The sequence below is a fragment of the Jaculus jaculus genome, chromosome 4, assembly GCF_020740685.1.
Source record: "Jaculus jaculus isolate mJacJac1 chromosome 4, mJacJac1.mat.Y.cur, whole genome shotgun sequence".
NCBI lineage: Eukaryota > Metazoa > Chordata > Mammalia > Rodentia > Dipodidae > Jaculus > Jaculus jaculus.
This window is the reverse complement of record NC_059105.1, coordinates 44,212,118-44,229,776: the sequence shown is the minus strand read 5'-3', so window position 1 is coordinate 44,229,776 and position 17,659 is coordinate 44,212,118. Positions and strand designations below refer to the sequence as shown.

The following is a 17,659-nucleotide window of genomic DNA, read 5'->3' as shown; positions in this document are numbered from 1 at the left end:
ATACAATATTGTGGGGTTGTTTGTCATGCTTGTTCAGCAATACTGGAGCAAAGCCAAAGTAATTAAATCTCTAACAAATTTAGCAATATAAAAGTCCCAGCCATTGGCCAGTGTAAGCATTCTATTTCAGGAAGAAAGGAGACAGGTTCATTTGTAGTATCCCATGCTTAATCATTAGTGTTAAATGAATTAGGACCAGAACGAATCAAAGAAGCAAACAGCTGATGACTGCTGGTTTGTTAGGGAAAGAAGTGGTTGATGTGCACACAGGTTACAGCAGCCAAAAGGGCCTCTCAGTAAATGGCCCGGCTCTTTTTCTCCCTTTAAACTTGTTTTCAATGGTCTTTAGTCTGTGATTACTTAAATATTCATTTATTTCAGAGGCCTTTTTGTGCAAATCTCTTTTTAAAACCCAATCACGTTCTTGTTAAATTGGGCTAACCACTGGCTTCAAAGGAAGAAATAAACTATATTTCATCTATAAAATTTTGCCTTTGAGTGAGCATAAAGGCAGTTAATTTAGTTATGAAAAGCGAAATTTAATTTTAAAATAACCTTTGTTTCAGAGACTGACCGAAGGAATATCACGAAGCCTTAGAGACTTATTCGTGATTATTGGTTTAGAGAGTGAAAAGGGGCTATGATATGCAGCATGGGCCACAGAGAACATTGTGGCGTATTTGTTCACCAATTCTCTTATCATTTTCCCCAAATACATTTTGCACTCATTTGTTTGTCATCCATTATAACTAGGGTGATTACGCACTTACAATTGTGTCTGTAATTGGTGACCCAGTTGCGTTTACAATCTGGCCAGAAATATCGGGATAATTAGCATATATCTTTCCTTTGGCCTTTCAAAGGGGCGTTATAATCACTAAATTTAAATTCCAGTGGCGAACCACAGAGTGTAGAATCCTCTGAACTAATTATAAAACAATCCCTTCTTTGCTTATTCTGGGAGTTAACCACAGCATAGGGTTGGTATAGGACTACACGGGATTGTTTCATTTGATTCTGACCACAGTTGTGCTTAACCTCCCCGCTGGAGTCGTTTTTGAATTTCTTTAGTATCAGATTCTAAGGGGAAAGAGTTCATATATTTCAATTAGCTAAAAGATTGACTTTTGTCCTACAAACTTGTATTTCCATGTAAAAAGAAAAATATCTGTATACACATACATGTACTTGACTGTAAGAAAACCCTGTAGGAAAATATTGGAAATTTTCTATTGTCACAAGAAATATTTGATAAAATGAACTCAGAAGACTTGAAAAGGTCTTAACTTCCAGGTATGGAAATACCACAGAAGTGGTAAATGGCTGGTGGTGGAGAAGCAATGAGAGCAGGTTCTGGAAAGCAGGGCCTGGCCCAGCTGAGAGTCCTAAACAGAAGTCCATGGTGACTTTCTAACCGGGAAACATGTTCAGGACATCAGGGATCCATGAGGATGACAGCAGCTTGTATCACAACCTGGCTCAAACCAGAACGGGTAGGAGAACGACGGAGCGGAACAGGCGAGAGCCCGGGCTTTAGGTGAGCGCACGCGGCGCTGCAAAGGCACGTGCAAGTGCGAACACCACACACCACCAAACGTCAGCCAAATTCGTAATAATTTGGAAGTATGCTCTTCGTAGATCCTTCTCAACACTATTGGGGTTCGAATGCATAATGTCTCCTACGTGCCCTCACGTATTTGAGTGCTTGCTCCTCTCCTGGTTGCGCTGGTGTGGCACTCTGAGGAGGGAGAGTTTGGCTGGAGGAAGAGCTGGGGCACCGGGCGTGGGCCTTGAAGCTCTGCAGTCCAGTCCTGCAGCCTGGCCCCGCTAGGGACGCATGTGACTTGCTGCCTCATGTTTTCGCTGTCATACATACCTCCGTCACCGTGATAGACTGTATCCCCTCAAATGGTGAGGAAACGTAAACAGAACAAAACCCTTCATTCCTAAACTTGCTTCTTGTTGGGTATTTGGCCACAGCAATGAGAAATATAACTAGTACTAATACACTGGTTCTCACTAAACTTGAAATTCATTCTTGGATAAGCCAGAGCTTAGCGACTGTCAAACTTCCAAGCATGGGCACTTAGTACTATTTTCTAAGTAAGTGTTTGTGGATAGTATCCAAAGAGATGTTCGCTCAAAGTTATCATAAAGCACATCTAAAGCCGGGTGTGGTGGCGCACGCCTTTAATCCCAGCACTCGGGAGGCAGAGGTAGGAGGATTGCCATGAGTTCAAGGCCACCCTGAGATGACAGAGTTAATTCCAGGTCAGCCTGGACCAGAGTGAGACCCTACCTCGAAAAAAAAAAATAATAATAATAATAAATAAAATAATAATAATAATAAATTTAAAAAAATAAATCACAGTCTACACTGTTTCCCCCTTGGGAGTGCCCAGTATAAATTAAAACCTCAAGTGATATTGCAGGAAAAATGCATTCTGAATGTGAGTGCTTCCAAAAATGCATAATTAAGCACAGAAAACTTTGCATACCACATACCTTTGCCACAGTAAGAAGAATGTGAAGTCTGGAGAGATGTCTTAATGGTTAAGGCATTTGCCTGCAAAGCCATAGGACCCCAGTTTGATTCTCCAGGACCCACATAAGCCAGATACACAAAGGGGCACATGCATCTGGAGTTTGTTTGCAGTGTCTAGAGGCCCTGGCATGCCCATTCTCTCTCTCTCCCCCTTCTTTCTCTCTCAGATAAATAAATAAATAAAATATATTTAAAATGTGAGTTTAGAAAATGAGGATAATTGTGTCAATTAAAATGCTCATCTATTAATAATAGGTAACCCCAAAGAAAGTGGTTTAGCTAAATAGGTTTTAGTTTTTTATTGCACACTGAAAAGTCAAGACGATGGCAGCTTTCACTGCTTTGGTGACTTCAGAAGGTCTGGATGTCGATGTCAACTCTCCAGGATTCTTTGGTCCCTTCTCTCCTAGTTACAAGGTGATAGACTCAAAGCCCACTCAAGATATTAGCAGCAGTCGGTAGCACTTCTGACATTCACCAAGAAACCAAAAGCTGCTCAACTACCAGTTCATTCCCATATTCCAAGTGAGCTGGAATAGCCACTGAGGATGAGGCAGGTGGGGAGAAAAGAGCTGACAATGCCTGGTGAGGTGAGTTAGCCAAAGGACAGTGTCTTCCACAGTGATAGGATTACTTTGAAGGACTTGTGTTGCAGTTTAAAGCTGTCAGCGTCTAGTAAACATTTTTAGAACTGGTTAAATGCAGCCTGTTGTTTCTAGAGTAGGAGCGCTCTGTTCTTGAGGAGTTTTAAAGGAATGAGCATAATGCAATCTTATTCTCCCCAATAAGCAATGGGTCAAAGGGTCCTTCCTCTTTCTCAATCCAGAAACTTGTTCATACCACATAACCCTTTGGGACTTACCTTAGCCCTAAAAGCTACTTCCCATTGGATCATTGCCAAAAGGTCCTTCTATAGTCTCAGCTTGACTTAGGGAACTTGGAGAAGTTCTCATGGCTCTAAGATTGAAAGATCTCTCTCCTTGTTCCCTTTTATAGTCTTTTAAAACCTTCTCCCAGGGCTGGATGGAGAGTTCAGTGGATAACAGTGTTTCCCACTCAAGCACAGGGGCTGAGTTTGATTCCCCAGGACCCTTGTAAGTAGCTGGGCATAAACACACAAGTGTGTACCCATGTCCCGTGGAGAGTAGAAACTCGAGAACTTCAGCAGTGAGTGAGAGACTCCTTCTCAGATGCAGGAGGGTTTGTATGAATTCGAGGACGGCCCGAGACTACTTAGAGAGTCCACCTCAAGGCAACATGGGGAGGAACACTGGAGAGGGGCCCTGATGTTCTCTCCTGGCCTCTACCACAGGTACATGTGAACATGTCGATGCACACACCACACCTTACATTCAACACACAAATGCCAAAAGTTTTTAAAATAAAATCTGTGAAAAGCTCTTCTCTCAATTAGCTCAAATATTTGCAAATAAAAGTCCCATTGGAAGGCATTGGGGTTCCCTCTGTTTTGGATGCTACTAGATATGTCTCCTGATGCAAAGAAGAGGTCTTTTGAAATGAAAGGGGAAAAGACAGGCAGAAATTAAAAAAAAAATTCAAACTTTTTATTGAGCACTCCCATACACAGAGACAATATACCATGATCATAATCCCCTCCCACCATCCTCTCTTCCCCACCCGGAGCCCCCTCCACTGAGTCCCTTCCTATCTCCATCTAGTCTTTCTTCTAAGAAATTATAAATTTGTATTACAAAGATAGATTGGCCACACAAAAAAACTATTTGATCATGAGCCAAGATGTGTAGTGTTAAGTATTTGCCTCTTGGTAGATCATAAGCTCTACACATTGACAAATATTGCAGAATTCTTCTGTTTCTCACTGTTGCTAAGCTGTCACCCTTCAAGCCACTCTCCTCTCTACCTCCTTCACCCAGCAGAAGACTAGTTAGGACAGGAGAAACCGGCCAGCCCCGACCTCACACTTCTATTGCCCATTCACCTTCTTTGCTTTTGTCTTTGAGAAAGCATTCTTCTGGCAAGCCTGAGTTTCCATTTTTGCTCATAATGTCACTTTTTCTGGCATTTTCTGTATTGTCACCTTTTATTTATGTATTTATTTGACAGAGGAGAGAGAGAATGGGCGCACAAGGGCCTCCAGCAACTCCAGATGTGTGCACCCCCTTGTGCATCTGGCTAACGTGGGTCCTGGGGAATGGAACCTGGGTCCTTTGGTTTTGCAGGCAGATGCCTCAACTGCTAAGCCAACACCCCCCCAAGCCCTGTATGTGTGATCGTATGTACTTCAAGTGCTACTTCCAGGCAGATTCCATCTCCCTTCTTGCCCACAAGTCCTCCCCATCCTATTAGTATTGTTTAAACACTGCAGATTTCTCAAATCTTGTCTTTCCCCAGATTTCTTGGGCAAATAATCTATTCTGGTGGCCTTGACTTTCCCACTTTTAAACTACTTTGAAACTCTCCATTCTATTGAAATAGGTCCAGTGATCATTTCCTGGTCTTCCACCTTGGCAGTTTGCTTGTTAGACAAAAAGCCAACTCAAGTGAGACTCATTTCTCTCTCAGCTTCTGACATTGCACTGCCCTGTCTCTTGGCTACTCCTCCCATTTTGATCATGCTGGAGCCATTAAATGTGAACCCATTAAAATGTGACTGCAACCATTATCTAGGGTGGGATTAACTAACCTCTCCATTGTCTGCTTAGGCAAAGTAGGTTTTATTGGAGCACTCAATCATATACATATTGCTCATGGTTGTTTTGGAGCTCTAAGAGAAGAGCTGAAGTGTGATATAAACTATCTGTCAAACATGAAAATTTCACCACTGGCCATTTATCTGCTCCCTACTGTATAGTAAGAACCACGAGGAGGTGATTATAAGATACAGTGAAGCTAGAACAGTGATAAAAGTTAATGTTTAGTTGGGAGAGGTACAGTAAGGAAGGGAAAATTTTAGAATGACACGAGATTCCAGTTGTGAAATGTGGTGCTGTCAAGCAAGGGAGGAAACGCAGAGCCAAGGAGGATGGGTGTGGAGGTGATTCTCAGAGGGAGATTACCAGCATGAATTTATTTAGAGGTATTTCATATTTTGAAGATGTTTACATTATATCCAAATCGAGGTAATATATATGACTTCATACCAAGGAGGAAGATCTGGGCTATAGAGAAGTTGGGACTGCCTATGTGCCAGAATGAGAAAATACAATGTGGAACCTGCAAGGCAAGCACATGTAATTTGAAAATTGCACCATAAAAAGTTTTTCCCCTTACCACAGATGCAATCGTCAAGTTGTGCACACCATTTTTCTCATCAACATTTCATCCCATGAGGTCATCATATATGGTTGACTTCATTACTCACCCACTTGCTGAAATATGTTACATCAAAAGTCAACAGTCCTGGTACTCTCATGGTTTTTTGTAGATTCGTTATCAGTGGTTCTAAAATGAGTCCGTAACCCAGAGGCTCCTTGCTTTTGGGTCTCTTTACACTTGGTGGGCCTATGCAGATGGAAATGCTTCTCTGTGGTGTATCACAGAGCTCACCAGCCTTGTATGTCCATTACTGCACTGTGAAATGAAATCGGCTGAACACAGATTCAACTAAAGCCCTTCTAAGGAGAACGGACCTACTTGTTTGGTATTGATGAAGTGCGTGGCTTTGCTCTGTTTGTAGTTTTTGGGAGAGATAGACATTGAATACGGAAGCTGGCACATGCTAGGCAAGTGCTGTTGCACTGATCCATGATAGCTTGGACATTAAGTTTTCAAGTAAAGAAGATGGGAAGTACAGATGGATTCTGAACAAGGATCACCAGAAATTAGTGTCACACTATCTTGATGTCTTTTCCCATATCCCTTGTGTCACCTTGTGTGTCTACGTGGGACCTGGGCTCTTAGGCTTTACAGGCAAGCGCCTTAGCTGCTAAGCCATCTCTCCAACCCAGGACCTAACATTTTTGAGGGGTCTCAGAGAGAGGTGGAAGAATTAAAAATATAAATAAACAAAAAGCACAGTCATTTCCCCACCAAAATGGATCTCAAACCTCAACATATCTCTTCTTGAGACCAAAGGTAAACTGCCTTTTTATTAATCACTCCTCACAGTGCACATTTCCCCTGTCATGAACAGTCAGTCTCACATACTTGCTTTCAATCCAAATGGTTTTGTTTGCATAAGGAGCCAAACTCCTCAAAGAAGTTCTCCAGTTTCAAGTTGTCAGAAAAAATTAATCTGTGACTTCTGCCATCATCTCACTTAGAAAATAAAAATCCTTACTTTCTAAAAAGCAAAAATTCAAGTTCCTCTGACAGAACTCGTTCTCAAGTGAAATTAATGAGGCAAGGCTCTCATTCCGTACAATACACATTTGCAGAATTTTTAGTACTTTTGTAAAATTACATGTTATTCTTGATTTCAGACCCTGAAGCATTGTATAGTGCTGTGCAGTGTGATGTTCCTACACTCAAGAAGGCTGCAATGTAGCTTATAGGGATAATGTGTGCTAGGCAAGGTCCATAAGCTTCAACTGCTGGCCATGAGTACAGGGTTAATGAACCAACAACACACATTGCCTAAAGTGTCCTTGAGCAGCAATACACATAAAACACGATTGTATATCAATTGGCTGACAAAAAATGCTGTAAGCAGAGACTTATAGAAACCTTCCCCTGTCTCCCCAAGGAGCAGTATACTTAGGTATTCCCAAGAAAGCTGGAAATGTTATAGCATATAACTACCCTGCATCATGGAAATCAGTGCACCCCAGCCCACAATTGTGGAGCATCAACCTCTAGAAAAACACATCAATTTCTTTGTGCAACATGTAACATATTGCCATGAAGTGAGATTTGCTAAGAGTATATATTACCAGAAAATGGACCTGATCATTTTCAAACTCACATGGCCTCTATAGTGGAGAGGACCCAATAAACTCAGCTATATTGGAAGGAAAGTTAGAAGATGGCCTGGGTCAAAAGCTGGGACATCCAAAGCAAGGCTTAGACAATATAAAATTTTAATTTGCTTCAAAACATAAGACAACCACAAATGTATATAAAAAAAGTGCTTCTTAAATCTTAGTAAGGATCATAAGCAGTTTTTAAAAACTGGAATATTTATAACATATCTCTATACCTTAAACAACACAATTATTGGGTGATGGCAGGGTGGCTGTAATTTATGTGTGATTTACAATTATTTTTATTTAAAGTAATGTTATAAATTTCAAAATAGATGATAACTTTTCAAACTTGAAGTCAGTAATTTTAATAAAATTTGAAATTTAAGTACAATTGTTGTACACAATAAGGACGAGTCCAAATCACATACCAAAAAAAATTCCAAAAATCAACAGAAGAAATGTAAACAGTTTCAAAATGTCAACACTTATAAATGCTGCTTGAACTCAAAGTATGGTCCATAAACTACTTGTAACACATCCAAAATCAAAAAGCTTGTGCCAGAATACAAATCAGTCGAATCACTAGACACAACGGGTCAGCTGAGATTTTTCAGAATAAGAAAAATGTTATATTCTGACACAATCACTTTATCTTCTGGAGACTGGTGAGCAGGTACTGCTCACTTGGTCTAAGGGTCACTATAATTCCACTGCTCACTCAGGTAAACTCAGAGTAGGGAAAAAGTCATCTATCTTATGAGAATCTATACAAAAAAATAATTTGAGTCATGTAATATCACACACATTTGACCGTTCTCTTCAGATGTGTTGAAGTGTTGTGACATGTGCACCAGATTCCTAGTCTAATGCGATATATCATCTGTTTCTGATATGACTTTTTCTCCCAGTCATGGGGAAAAATACAAATTGAGTCATCCATTCACAAATTTTCTCAGAGAATTCACTTACTTCTATATTTCAAAATGGAAAATAATTAAATTTACTTTTAATAAAAAGATGTTTTTTATATTCTTTGTACAATCACTACCTACTGTTTTATAATAAAACTTAAATGTTATAACAAAAAGTATGAAAATCTGCAACTCTATGTCCTATTAACTAAGGGAAAACATGTGAACTGTATTAAGATTCCTCAGAGTACAGCCAATATAAAATTAGTTTTAGAAAACAGCTTATAATTCAAAGCTCAAAGATTTCTTTTTTATTTTTTGGTATGGTGTAATACTTATCAATTTTTTGAAAAATAAAGTATAGGCTTTTGGAAAAGTAATTATCTCATTTTTCAATGGCCTACTAAGCTTTTCCTGAATTATCTTAATATTGGAAGCAAATACACAATCAATAACTTAGAAGCTCATCAGTTTTAGATCTGTGAGAGCTAACTTCAACACCTGCAGCATCTACTTTACTGGACCAACAAACTATTTTGTATAGATTTGTATATGGATTTATTATTCATAAAAGGAGATCTTATTTGGCACCTGAGTTGAGCACAATATACAAGCAAAGAATGTCTAACATAAAGCGTTTAAAGACTGTGTTTTGTCTATACATATATACATACACCTATACATATACACACATGGACACACGGAGCACAACATTTTTTCCTTTAAAAATGCTGCAGATGCTAAAGGAATTCAACATTTAGTCAAACAAGGACATCTGACGCTTACTTAAAAAACTGTTTAAAATTATCTAGAGAAATTTGGGTTTTATTAAAACTTCAGAAATTTAAATGTCCTCAGACTGCTACTATCTAACTCAGTGGGGAAATACAAGGTTTTATGGATGTAGTTTGACACACTAAATGCTCATGAGATCATAGTAAATGGGACATTATACACAGCAGTCATTTTAATCATCACCAGATGGAACTTCACAGATTTCTCTGAAAGAGTACGCTCCCTCCACGAGGAAGAAGCATGGGTACTGGCCGCTAAGCCTACACTGCTCTCCTTAGACTGCCACCTGTGCGACTACTCCTGATTCCTCCAGAGGAGGAAGAACCTCCCCATTTGCATATACTGCATTCTACAACTTCCAGACCTTATACACCTGATGTATTCTGAATGAGCAAGACGTTTCAGTTAAAAAAGAAAAAATGAAGCCATGCCACTCTTTGATCCATCCAGAGTAGTCCTGATCAGTCTTACTTCCACTACGCTCTGGGTGAAGGGTCACTCTCACAAAGAATAAGGTCTACAAAGGAAATCTTACATCATTTCAAAATACTTGTAATTGGCAAATATTTTCAACTGTAAAATGTCTCTGAAACATCTACAAAGTAGCAGATATTTTGTTTTTGTTTTCCTAAACAAATCAGGTCCAGAAAGAACCTATTTAATCACAATGTCCTCATTTTGTTTACAAAAAGCATAATATAACCCTTTTTCTTGATGTTATACACTTTATAAACATTTTTAAGTTCATTTGAACTTGAATTATTTCCTTAGCATGTGAACTCACATGCACAATTTAAATCTGTCATATATATTTAAACATTTTATTTTCTGTAGAGCAATTTCAGGATAGGGAATATTATGCTAGCAAATAGAAATCTAGCATTTAAACTGTTCCCTAAGTTCTTCTAAGCAAAAGTGCATTTATAATATAAACATGTCATATGTGAAGCTTTAAAAAACAAGATCTCACACTAACATGGGTTTCAGATTTCTAAGTCAGTCCAAAGAGTCAAAGGGAAAAGTGCTAACAGAGCACATCTGAAACAAGTTCATGGGGATTGGGCAGAGAGTCATCAAAGCGAAATCTTTTAGACACCATGCTGCTATCCTCGGGGATATTCTCCTTGTCTTCTCGATCTCCACAGGTCCCGTTACAGGAGGATTTAGAAGCCTTCTCTTCGAAGGCTCTGATTGGATGATCCTGAATTTGAGAGGAAGCTGGAGTTTCTTCAGGGTGAAATAAGCTTCCAAAGTCCCACTGCTGCAGCCAAGTATGGGAAAGGCAAGTTTCTGCTGTTGGTCTTTTCCTTTAAAGAAAGCACAGTAGGAAAGCTGAGCCCTTGAAACAAGCTGAAAATACCTTCAGAGACAGGTTTCAGCTATATTTTAAGAGCATTATGAAAATAACATGTAGTACAAAATACAAATAGTACAGTAGAGAATAATGATAGTACCAGATAACCTTTAATAAATGCTTAGTTATACACCAAGGACTCTTGTATAAGCCTCTAGTATACTATCTAATAATGCAGAAAACAGAATAAATGGGGACTATTGTTCTCCTTATGTAACCAAACAGGGAAGGAGGATACCAAGACACTTGGATTTTGACCAAACTTTCCCAATTTGTAAACAGTACATGGTACAGTTTGGATTTTGAATGTCCTCAAAGTTCCACGTGTTAAAGGCTAAGGCGAAGTCAGCAGCTTATGGCCTTATTCAAAGGTGGTAGAACCACCAGCACATAGGACCTGCTGCGGGGAAGTGAGGTCCCTGGGAGGTGCCCTGAAGGTAATAGCCGTCCTCATGCTCCCTTCCATGACGTGTTGCCTTGCCACAGGAGCTAACTGACCACATACTGAGATCTCGGAAATGGAATCTTTCCTCTTTGAAACTGTTATTTTTTAAAAAATTCTTTTCATTGTTGTTTATTGTTGCTGTTTTTTTTAAACCTTACCTTTATTTATTTGAGAAGGAAAGAGGCAGAGACATGAAGAGAGAGAATGGGTGCACCAGGGCCTCTAGCCACTGCCAATGAACTCCAGACACATGTGCCCCCTTGTGTATCTGGCTTACGTGGGTCTTGGGGAATAGAACCCAGGTCCTTTGGCTTTGCAGGCAAATGCCTTAAATGCTAAGCCATCTCTCCAGCCCTTGATGTTTTTAAAATATGTTATTTATTTGAGAGAGATAAACAGGCATACACACACACACACACACACACACACACACACAAAGGGAATGGGCCCACCAGGGCCTCTAGCCACTGCTAATGAACTCTGGACACATGCGCTACCTTGTGCATCCAGTTTTATTTGGGTACTGGGAAATCGAACCTGGGTCCTTTGGCTTTACAAGCAAGTGCCTTAACCACTAAGTCATCTCTCCAGCCCTGTTTTTTCTGTTGTTGTTATTCTGACAGAATGACGTAAACACAAAAATGCAGAACCTTGAGTCTGTAATTTTTACTTTTTAAAATATGTAATTTTCTGTGAAGTTAAAAAGTAAATTATTTCAATGCTTAGGATCCAGCTCAGGGCCTTGCACAAACAAGGCATGCACTCTGCCACTGAGCTCCACTCCAGCCCATGGGTTCATATGTGTCTAAGAAGAGACATAAAAATACTATTTTTTCTATAACTCTCTTTTGCACAAAACTAGTTGCTCCAATCAATAATACTGACCATGGTTTACCATTGCCTATGCAATTAATTTTTATGTGCCCTTTAATATATATAAGTAAACTACAGAAATAATGCTTTCTAAGTAAATAACTTTTTAAAAGCCAAAGTGTTCAGTTATATGTACTATAAACACAACTAATAAGCAAACAAGGCATACTATTGCCTGATTTCATTATACCTAGAAATAAACAATTGAAAATAAGGGTGGGGGGAATCAAGGATAGTTTAGTATTCATCCTCACAGAGTGAAAATTCATGGACTACAAGGAAATCTAGTCAAAAAGCTAAAGGCATACATGTGTTAGCCTAAACTATAAAACCTCTTCAATTTATAATTCCTTTGGAGAGATACATAAACAAATAACTTATTCTCTACTATTCTGTGTCCTTAAAAACTACTAAATCTTGAAAAGAAAGGCTAGTCTTCAACACTTTGAGTTTTTAAATTTTGCTTTCTGTTATGAAAGTAATATGGACACATGTCAATATCTGGAGGAGGGAAAACACAATCTCAAGGCTGAACAACATGAAAAACATTTTCCTGACTGAAAAATGTGAAAATGTTCACTATAGATATTGTAGCATATAGGCAAGAATTATTTAGGAAAACAGAAATGCTAATAACCAGAAACTTTAGTACTATTACTTTTTCAACTAAATATACATTCATGCCCAAATATATATAATGATAGAGTTGTTTGAACTTAAAATTAAAAATAATTAAGAAACCTATGAGGCTTTTTTTTTTTTTTTTTTAAAGCAGATAAGGAAGCTGAGTTGTTCAGGGGATGAGCAGACAGAAACTGAGGGGTCTGAAAAGTCAGTCAGTCAGGATCCTGCCCCAGGTGCCAAGTCACAGCTACTACACATGCACCAGCTATTAAAGAAACGGCTGCTCCAGGAAGAGGAAGGCTGCCAGCAGCCCAAAGGTCTGGGCCAGTATCACATCCCTGTGCAGCAAGCTGTTGAGCACCCGACCTAGCTGGCCAGAGCCTCTGCATTCTTCTGGCCCGGCTCTGCCCCCACGGTTGTAGGTGTGCTGAGATTTCAGACATGCAGAGTGGTGAGGAGGCAGACTTGCTAACAAGCATCTCTAACTGCTGAGCCATCTTCCCAACCTCACTTCTAATAATTTTAAGTAATTCTTAGAATGTATCTTTTATATGTGTGTTTAATGTATTTCTTAACTCATTTGCATATATTAATTACATAAAATAATGGGTTTCATTGCTACAACTCCATACACGCATACAATGTACTTCTATCACACTGCTCCCCCATTATAGTCTGCTAATCACCCCCTCCATGATCTCTATCCTCCTCCCTCCTAGGCCCAGTTCACCTTTCATGTCATTTTTGTAAAAACAGATTTTACATGTGAGAGAGAAAACAGAAAATACTTGTATTTCTCGGGAGAGTGCATTTTTCTTAATAAACTATATTTTTTATTTAGTAATAGTATTTAGAGAAATTAATATGATTACTTACTCTGGATTTTTTACTAGAAGGCTTTGGATAAAATCTGTGGCTAGTTGTGAAACTGATGAGAATGTTTCTTCTGAATAATCTACATTAACTTGAGAAATGTTTAGATATGTTTCTTGATTATCTTCTCCCACAAATGGTGATGTATGCGTTAACAACATATATGCTATTATACCAATATTCCTGAAAAACATATAAAGGGGACAAAGGTAACTTAAAATGTATGCCACACAGGCTTTAATTACTTCTAGAAGTTACTGCTGTAGTATTAAAACTTCAAACTTACAAAATAAGTTAGTTCAATTTGCCTCACAAAGAGAATTTGGAGTTCACATACATATTGCAGAACATAAACATAAAGTATTGGATATTTTATGCCCAGTCTACACAGCCTTCACTACTGACACGTGAGCACACAAAACTGCTCCAGCATTTCCTCATGGTGTCCAGTACCACGACCATGATGCGCTAACATAACGAGGGGTTCTGTGCAGATGGAGTCTGCAAGTTTGGTAAAGCACAAAGTTGGGCAGGTAAATATTTTCACTGAAAAAATTAATAATAAGGCCAGTAATTAAGAACCAGTAGACAATGTAGCACGTGTCACACACACTTATTTAGCCATTTTGCCTCAATAAACCCATCAGCATTCCAGGGGACACAAGGATAAACCTAAACTTTTCCACTAGCCTCTGAGGTCAGCCTCTCCTTGTGGTCCCAGGGCAAGCTCCAGTGTCAGTTCTGGCCCTACTCCTTACAATGTTCTTGGTACTGGCTGCAACAACTCACAATTCTCCAGAAAAGTACCCTCATAAAACTAAGTGTTTATGTGCATCTGACCTTGTTTTTCCTCTTAGCAAATACCTGTCTAATTCTAGAGCTAGACCACATGCCTCACCTAAGGGAGCCTCAGGATGTCTCGCTGCAGCTCCTCCCAGGCTTCCTGCGCATCCCGCCTTCCACAACACACAGCACGGCCTGAGCTGCGCAGGCATCGTTCCTATCTGAGTTTTATCACTTAAAGGAGTTTTCCTACCTCTATACCTTTGGTGCAGAACTTACTAAGAAAAGAAAGGCAGGTAAATATTATCTTATGGAATTGGTGGAATCAAATCTTTAGAAGAAAACCTTATTACTTACAATTAGAATAAAAATTCCAAATATATACTACCTGACTTTTAATAAAGATCTTTAAATCATTAATAAACTCTTACCACATATCTGTTGCTGTGGTAATTGGATCATAGTTGAGGATTTCTGGAGCTGAAAAAGAAAATTGAAATTAAATATAAAAAGCTTAAAAACATAATAATTTTACATTCAATTCAAACTGTTTTTGATAATGGAAAGCCATGTTATACAAGCTCAACAGGAATTTAGTGTGCTGTTTTGTGACTGGATGTTTCACCACATCTACAATTGGATATGGTAGATATGGACCAGGTAAGATGAATTAATTTCTATTATTAGCCTCATTTAAGTTTTTCTCTTCAGAATAAAAAGGATCATATGCACTTAAAATGACATTTAAGAAAAAATTAAGCTTCTTAGAAGTGCTAGATTTTAAAGTATCCTTTTTAAACTATCAAAAAACTAATTTTCTATGCAATTTCCAGCTGTCTCTTCCACTGCCCCCAGAAATAACAAATAATAAATTCCTATGCTTTCTAAACCTTACTATATATTTCAAATCCATAAAGCCCAAACTAGGATTTGCAACTGAAAAATAACTGTTTCACCATATTTTTTTATATTTGCTCCCAGCAGAAATTTCTCAATTCTGATCTTTTCATTATTTAAACCTCCAAGTCATGGATAACCCTCATTGAGCTATCTCCAACTTTTTATCTTAGTTCTGGGAGCTGTGTGGTCAATAATTACAACCACTTACTCTAGGGGACTGTATCCCATATTAGCATTCAGGAGTTGGTATTTCCTTTGTTAGTCTCTGGGAGACAACTGCCTAGCACGATCGTATTTTAAACTCACATGCTACTTCACACAACTTAAGGACTTTTTGTATGCATGATCTAATTTGTTCATTCAGTACAATATTCCCAGATTACCTAATCAGGCTTCAAAATCCTTCTGTCACATTTGATAAAAATTCTCACATTTAAAAGCAGCCACAACAAATAAATAATAGTGCCTGGAAAACCAGAGGTATCAGAAGTAGATGTGAATGCTCTCCAGCAGCCAGCTTCAAAGGCAAACATGGGCCACTGAATTCTCTCAATTTTCCTCTTCATCTCCTTTTCCCTATTCCATAACTAACCTCCCTATCTAACCACTCATATTCACTTCTTCTCTCCTTATATAGAAAGCTAGTATACACAAACATTACACTTTTACACTTACACAGTCAATATGCTGTAAGTTACTCAGATTTTTCAGTACTCTTACATTTGCTTTATCTAAATGTGTCATAACGAAATTGAGAGCACTGAAATACTTATCTCAACAGCCCCACACTCTCACACCTAATACAGCTTGGATTTTGTCTGCTGGTTTGTTCTTTGTGCTAGGATTGAACTCAGGGTCCTGAAGCATGCTAGTCAAGCACTGTACTACTGAGCTACACACCAGCCACAAAAGACAATTTTAAAGAGGGACTTATTTAATAAACTTCAAAATAGTACAGAAAATAAAAAGAAATTCTTACCTAAGTACTCTGGTGTTCCCATAATTTCCCGAAGTTCACATGCATTCCCAAGTTTTCGAGACATACCAAAATCTACAATTTTTATGTCTCCAAGTGGGTATATGCTGCTCAATAATATATTCTGTGGCTAAATAAAGCACAACAAAAAGTGATAAGCAATATGAAATACAAGGATTCTAGTCTCAGATTGGAAGTAAATTAAGTAATACTTATTGCTTAGCTATTATACTTCTCATTAAGTCCTTCATCAAACATTTATCAAACTGTCAATTAATGATGCATAAAGTCACAAACATACTCAAAAAGGCTGTTCAGTCTGCAAGAAATGAAGTTAGATTACTTGATTACGTTGTAAAGTAATAAAGACAAGATGACCTAACTGCCCACAAAAAAGTTTCAAGGAGTCTGCTGCAAAGCACCCGGACGCTCAGGCTTGGCCGCTAGGACAGGGCTCTGTAGAACAGCACCAAGCAGGAATGAAGAACAGATTAACATCCAAACCCATTTCGAGAAGAGAAAACATTCTTCACGGGGTGATGGTTTCAGACAAGCTGGGTGCGACTGGTCCCAGGCTGGTAGCTTAGACAGTAAGATACACTGTACACGTCACCCACCACCTCCTAGAGCTATGGGACTTGACTTTCACTACTCTAGACATAGAATGACTGTGAAAAGGTTGCTTGCTGATATCAAAATCCACTATAAATACAGAGGTTCTGCCCACAAGTCTGTGCAAAGAATCCTAACATATACTCTTAACTTTGGGAAAATCTTGTTCAATATTAAATCACAGAAACTGTTATAGGAGATAAGATCAGTGCAATTAGCTCCATTGTTATCTTTGGGAATTGTAGCATAAAAACAGCCAGGTTTATATGCCATCCTGACTACAAGTGCTATGTGATGGTATGTAATATATGTAATGGCTTGGAAAAAGAGCCAAGGAAGAATAATGGGAGCAAGAGCATCCTGGTACTTACTAAGCTGCTTCTTTTCTAATATCTGATCAGCAGTAGAAATGGCTGGGGGTACCAGATAGGAAAACATTACTCCCCCTCAACAAGAGCCCAATATGGAACTTTTTTATTTTATTTTATTTTATTTTGGTTTTTCAAGGTAGGGTCAAGCTGACCTGGAATTCACTATGTAGTCTCAGGATGGCCTCAAACTCATGGTGATCCTATTTCTGACTGCCAAGTGCTGGGATTAAAGGTGTATGCCACCACGCCCGGCTATGGAACCTTTTTTTCATTTGAAAAAGGGGCATGAAAAGTAGGGAAAGATTACAAGTCCAGTATGAGCCATGCATGTTTAAAAGTATTTACAAAAGATCCAAGGGATATTGAATCTACAGATGGGAAGAGACTTAGAAATTAAGAGACAGGCCTGAGCTACAGTAGTAATTCTGGAATTGTTATGAAAGTGGCAGAAGAATCCAAAGGACTATGCAGGGAAAGTGTTCAGGAAACAAGACTACAATATTCAAAAAATTAAACACATTAATTCAGACATTAAGGTCCTCCAGTGAATGTGGAGAGAAGAATAACAGGAACGGAAGGGTTCAGAGGGCTGGGGTAAGGAGCCTGAGTGATCGGGGAGAGCCAAAAGTGCGAAAGTCTCAAGGAGAATAGCAAGGCATTTTTAGAAAGAGAAATAAGAGTCAAGCACTTCAAAGGTAGTCAGTGCTACAA

General features: G+C 38.7%; 1 protein-coding gene across 1 annotated transcript in view; it reads right to left on the bottom strand.

Moving 5' to 3' along the window:
• Positions 1-7,766: 7,766 nt before the first annotated feature.
• Stk17b (serine/threonine kinase 17b) overlaps positions 7,767-17,659 on the bottom strand; it is a 30,360-nt gene continuing 20,467 nt past the window's right edge. The window contains exons 5-8 of the mRNA XM_004653618.2: positions 15,969-16,095; positions 14,521-14,569; positions 13,310-13,489; positions 7,767-10,444 (exon numbers count right to left, since the gene is read on the bottom strand). Of these exons, the coding sequence (XP_004653675.1) occupies positions 10,162-10,444; positions 13,310-13,489; positions 14,521-14,569; positions 15,969-16,095 (639 nt within the window). The 3' untranslated portion in view covers positions 7,767-10,161. The remainder of the gene's footprint in view (positions 10,445-13,309; positions 13,490-14,520; positions 14,570-15,968; positions 16,096-17,659) is intronic.